Source organism: Mandrillus leucophaeus, unplaced genomic scaffold (assembly GCF_000951045.1).
Source record: "Mandrillus leucophaeus isolate KB7577 unplaced genomic scaffold, Mleu.le_1.0 Scaffold346, whole genome shotgun sequence".
In the NCBI taxonomy this organism is placed as follows: Eukaryota; Metazoa; Chordata; class Mammalia; order Primates; family Cercopithecidae; genus Mandrillus; species Mandrillus leucophaeus.
In genome coordinates this window covers 1,177,967-1,183,691 of record NW_012103654.1, presented here as the reverse complement: position 1 = coordinate 1,183,691, position 5,725 = coordinate 1,177,967, and the positions used below count along the sequence as shown (strand labels likewise).

Sequence of the window (5,725 nt, the reverse complement as noted above, 5' to 3'; positions counted from 1 at the left end):
CGCCCCGCCTCTCCGCCCCCTCGCCCGCCTTCTCCGCTCCCCCGCCCTCCCCAGGGCCCTGGGAAGGGGCTCAGCGTGGGAAAGGATGGTTGAGTTTTAACCAGAGGCAAAGCGTGAGCGGGATCAGTGTGTGCTGAACGCGAGCAGCCGAGCGCGGAGACGTGCCGCTGTAGTTAACTCCTCCCTGCCTGCCGCGCCGACCCTCCCCTGGATCCTCCGGGCAGCCAGCATGAAGCGAGCTCACCCCGAGTACAGCTCCTCGGACAGCGAGCTGGACGAGACTATCGAGGTGGAGAAGGAGAGTGCGGACGAGAATGGGTGAGCTGGCGGCGGCGGAGCGGAGCCAGAGCGGGAGGCGAGTGCAGGCCCGCCGCGGTGACAGCGGGCGGGGACCCTTGGCGCGCCGGTGCTCTGCGCTGACCTCCGCGCGTCGCCGGCTGCCGGCAGCCCGCGGCCAGGGAACCCCTGGGCGCCTTCCAGCCCAAGTGGCAAAAAAGTCTGAGTGCGGGGAGGGTGTGGGGGGCGACCTCTCAGGTCACCTCTCCTCGTTTAACGGCGATTTCAGTTTTTGTTTGTGCTTTTTCTCTTTTCAGAAACTTGAGTTCAGCTCTAGGTTCCATGTCCCCAACTACGTCTTCCCAGATTTTGGCCAGAAAAAGACGGAGAGGAGTGAGTCTCTTTACAATCTCGTTTTATTTTTGTTATTAATTAACGGAAATAACCACCTTTTTTTGTATTTGAAATTTACAGTCGTAATGGTAATACCTTTCTTTGTTTTGCTTGCCTTCTGCAGATAATTGAGAAGCGCCGACGAGACCGGATCAATAACAGTTTGTCTGAGCTGAGAAGGCTGGTACCCAGTGCTTTTGAGAAGCAGGTAATGGAGCAAGTAGGTAAAGCTCTCAGCGTCGCTGTCCGCACCTTCTGAATCTTCCCTCCATTAATCTCATCCACCTTGGAAAATAGCTGTGTTGCTTGTGCCTAGATGAATTCGTACAGATGCCAGCGTATTTTGTGAAGACAACTGATTTTTCTTTAGTCCATACTTTACGCTTTACAAAGCATATATCTTTGTATGTATGTTTGCATATTTTAAGTTGTTTTCCAAAGGAACTTGTGCCAAATCAATCTTTTTGCCATTCTCATCTTTAGGGATCTGCTAAGCTAGAAAAAGCCGAGATCCTGCAGATGACCGTGGATCACCTGAAAATGCTGCATACGGCAGGAGGGAAAGGTACATCTCCTAGACCTAGTGGGGGCTCTGAGTGGTTGGCATAGAGTGAGCAGCGACTGAAGGCCAGGATTGGTGCAGTAGCTGCCTGATTTTTCTTTGGGGGTGGGGAGACAACAGTGTGTGGTGTGTGCAGTTCCCTGTCAGTACATTTTCAAATGCACATAGAATCTTCTCCAGTGAATTCACCACCCCAACTCTCTGCAGATTGAACTAGTGCATCTTTTGGAAAATACCTATTACTTGTGAGGTCTTCCGAAGTTGTGACAGCCCTGATTCAGATCAGGTAGCTCTCACATTTGTCCATTGCTATTTTGAGAAAAAGCATTTAAAAACAATATGTGGTCTTATTTTGGTATATGGGATTTAAAAAAAAAATGCGCTGCCACATGCCTCTTGAGGAAAGAAATGTATTGCGGTTAAGTAGAGGAAACCTAACAGGAGACCAAGGTCTGTGTGTCTGTCTCCAGCAGGAAAATGCTTTACTGAGGTCCAAGTGCCTAAAAGCTCCACGATGATAACTTACATCTGTGTGTCTAATGAATTTCACTGCTCTGTGGTTTCTCTGTCCTTGATGTATTTTTTGTTGTTGTTGAGGGAAAACATTAAAGGAATGAGCATAGTTTCATCTGCTAGTAGGGTATAATTCCAATTTCTGCTCTGCAGCTTCTAATTGGGCTTTGAACTTGCATTAGCAAACACATTCTGCTTATGTTGATTAATGCAAAGATTTTGGTCGACTCCAAAATATTTAGACTTTCGGAAGAACCCTTGACTGTCGTGTTTTAAGGGATGCAGGTATCTGCCAGGAAGGGCTGTCTCTGGGACTGAAGAAATGCGGGAAACGGGCAAAGCCCTGAGATTTTTCTTTTGTTCTTTTCCTTAGGCTACTTTGATGCGCACGCCCTTGCTATGGACTATCGGAGTTTGGGATTTCGGGAATGCCTGGCAGAAGTTGCCCGTTATCTGAGCATCATTGAAGGACTAGATGCCTCTGACCCGCTTCGAGTTCGACTGGTCTCACATCTCAACAACTACGCCTCCCAGCGGGAAGCCGCGAGCGGCGCCCACGCGGGCCTCGGACACATTCCCTGGGGGACCGCCTTTGGACATCACCCGCACATCGCTCACCCGCTGTTACTGCCCCAGAACGGCCACGGCAACGCGGCCACCACGGCCTCACCCACGGAACCGCACCACCAGGGCAGGCTGGGCTCAGCACATCCGGAGGCGCCTGCTTTGCGAGCGCCCCCTAGCGGCAGCCTCGGACCGGTGCTCCCTGTGGTCACCTCCGCCTCCAAACTGTCGCCGCCTCTGCTCTCCTCAGTGGCCTCCCTGTCGGCCTTCCCCTTCTCTTTCGGCTCCTTCCACTTACTGTCTCCCAATGCATTGAGCCCTTCAGCACCCACGCAGGCTGCAAACCTTGGCAAGCCCTATAGACCTTGGGGGACGGAGATTGGAGCTTTTTAAAGAACTGATGTAGAATGAGGGAGGGGAAAGTTTAAAATCCCAGCTGGGCTGGACTGTTGCCAACATCACCTTAAAGTCGTCAGTAAAAGTAAAAAGGAAAAAGGTACACTTTCAGATAAATTTTTTTTAAAGACTAAAGGTTTGTTGGTTTACTTTTTTCTTTGTTAATGTTTTTTTCATCATGTCATGTATTAGCAGTTTTTAAAAACTAGTTGTTAAATTTTGTTCAAGACATTAAATTGAAATAGTGAGTATAAGCCAACACTTTGTGATAGGTTTTTACTGTGCCTAATTTACTTTGTAAACCAGAATGATTCCGTTTTTGCCCCCAAATTTGGGGAATCTTAACATTTAGTATTTTTGGTCTGTTTTTCTCCTTGTATAGTTATGGTCTGTTTTTAGAATTAATTTTCCAAACCACTATGCTTAATGTTAACATGATTCTGTTTGTTAATATTTTGACAGATTAAGGTGTTGTATAAATAATATTCTTTTGGGGGGAGGGGAACTATATTGAATTTTATATTTCTGAACAAAGCGTTGACAAATCAGATGATCAGCTTTATCCAAGAAAGAAGACTAGTAAATTCTCTGCTTCCTAGAGCAGAAAGGTGAATGTACAAACTATTCGTGGCCCTGAATCCATCTGACCAGCTGTTGGTGTCTGCCAGGACTGGCAGTTCTGATTTAGTTAGGAGAGAGCCGCTGATAGGTTAGGTCTCATTTGGAGTGTTGGTGGAAAGGAAACTGAAGGTAATTGAATAGAATACGCCTGCATTTACCAGCCCCAGCAATGCAATGAATTTTTAATCACACGGATCTCAAATTCACAAATGTTAACATGGATAAGTGATCATGGTGTACAAGTGGTCAATTGAGTAGTACAGTGGAACCTGTTAAATGCATAACCTAATTTTCCTGGAACTGCCATGTTTTCTTTTAACTGGAAATTTTTATGTGAGTTTTCCTTTTGGTGCATGGAACTGTGGTTGCCAAGGTATTTAAAAGGGCTTTCCTGCCTCCTTCTCTTTGATTTATTTAATTTGATTTGGGCTATAAAATATCATTTTTCAGGTTTATTCTTTTAGCAGGTGTAGTTAAACGACCTCCACTAAACTGGGTTTGACCTCTGTTGTACTGATGTGTCGTGACTAAATAAAAAAGAAAGAACAAAGTATTCTGTGGTGTATGTCTTACATACCTTGGCCTTTCCCCCTCTTGGCTAAGAAAAGATAAACTTTCCTTGGTTTTCATTTTGCCTGATTGGTTTGTATGTTTACCAGTTTCATTATTCTTGGACTTCTAAACTGTGAATTCGTGCCATTGAATAAGGTGACTTCATTACAATGCAGAGCTTTGCCCTGCCTCCCACAAGGGGACATAGCCCTTTTGCTCTTACGTCAGATGATCTGGCCCTAAACTGGCCATCTGTGGATTAGGAAAGCTGAAATCAGACTGAGACTTACAGGGGTGGAAAGGAGCTTGGGTGAAATATTGTAAAACCGTGTTGACTGTTTGACAAATATTTACTCAGAGTACCTACTGCGTGCTCATTTCTATGCGAGAGGATGGAAATTTCTTTCTTTTATTTATTTTTTTAAATGGCAAAACAAGAAGACCCAAATGTTGCTATCCCTGAGACCCTGTGCAGGGTCTTGGGAATCTGTGGTCTGATGAGCAGTGGCAGGCTGTAATTCTGCACCTGCACAGCTCCAGGAGTCTTCACTGGTCTTATTTCCAAGGAATTTAACTCTTTAGTTGCACTGGACTCCTGAGCTGTGTAGTGAGGAAGCTGACATATGCTTTAGGTTAGAACAAAACACTGCCAGCATGGAGGACATATTCAGGGCCCCAGGGGAGAGGAGTGTCTTCCCATTGCCTTAAAAGTAGCCCTCTGCCAATTAAGGAGTGTTCCTAAGGAGTTCGCCTTGATCCTGAGGGCGGTGGGGAGGAGAAGGAGAAAACTCATGCTGGCAGATGATGAAATAAAGCCTTCCTTTTCTTTGCCCAAACATGGAGCTCCTCCTCCCATCTGGTGAAAAAACGCAGTCAAAAGGCAAAGAGAAGTTTGGACTTTGAATTTGAGCATCGACTTCTGTGTCCCTGTGAAGGGATGGGAGACTGTGGCATTTTTGTGATTGTGGGTTTCCAATCCCTTCAAAGCTTTCTCTGCATGGCCTCAGACGTTGATCCCTCTGGTGATGCACAGCTCTGCTCTCAGCATTGCCTGTGCCACGCAGACACTCCTTCTGTCATAAGGCTGTGATGGAAAGTGTTATGCTAATTTCTGCCAAGTGTCAGTTTAATTTTAGCAACCGCAATTTCCAATGACATCACAGCATTACTGAACAGCATTGTACTTCGACTATCTCTTACTGTTACATAGGTTTAGATGGCTGCTAATGTGGTAAGAAGTGAAGCCTCTTGTTTGCTGGCTATGCTGAAAGAGCTGTGGGACTGTAAAACATGTAGCATGTTCCACTTGTCTCATCAATGATAGCTATATCTGGTTAGTACTTTTTTCTTTTAGCGGGAGGCCTGGCAGATCATTTCCAGATCACATACTTTTCCATGGAAATATTCTGGTTTCTTTTCAAGCCCTTTCAAGGTGAAAAGTATCTGAGGATGGTGCAGGTGGAGTGTGAGCTTCCTAGGAAGCAGGATGGAGTATGACTACGTACCAATAGTGTATAGAAAAATTAATCTAGGAAAACTGACATTTCTATTTGGAATTGATGCAACAAGGAAAAAATAACACCAGGGTTATCAGTGCCAGCATATTTTTTGTATTATATGTACATTTATAATGCATCTACCAGTGTAAACAAAATTTTTTCAGAGAATGCATAAGTTTACCTTATAAGGAAAACAAATAATTGGTTATAAAGAATCTTGAAGGGCCTCAATAATTACTGATTTATTTTCATGTAATGTATTACCGTGAATTAATATGATGAAGTAGATAGATGGGCAGAATTCTTGTATGTAAAAAAGCCTCTAAAAATCCAAGAAATAATTGTTTCC

At 45.0% G+C, this 5,725-nt stretch overlaps 1 protein-coding gene across 3 annotated transcripts; it reads left to right on the top strand.

Annotated features, from left to right (window-relative positions):
- Positions 1 to 29: 29 nt before the first annotated feature.
- Positions 30 to 3,878, top strand: HEY1 (hes-related family bHLH transcription factor with YRPW motif 1). Of its 3 annotated transcripts, none has more exons than XM_011989076.1 (5): positions 30 to 318; positions 594 to 669; positions 794 to 877; positions 1,153 to 1,234; positions 2,118 to 3,878. In XM_011989076.1, exons 1-5 carry the CDS (start codon positions 230 to 232, stop codon positions 2,699 to 2,701), a joined length of 915 nt encoding a protein of 304 aa, XP_011844466.1. In that variant the 5' UTR covers positions 30 to 229; the 3' UTR covers positions 2,702 to 3,878. The 3 variants fall into 3 exon arrangements, with proteins under 3 accessions (XP_011844466.1, XP_011844465.1, XP_011844467.1); XM_011989075.1 differs by having other exon boundaries at positions 794 to 889; XM_011989077.1 differs by lacking the exons at positions 30 to 318; positions 594 to 669; positions 794 to 877; positions 1,153 to 1,234 and adding an exon at positions 1,410 to 1,681.
- Positions 3,879 to 5,725: the final 1,847 nt, after the last annotated feature.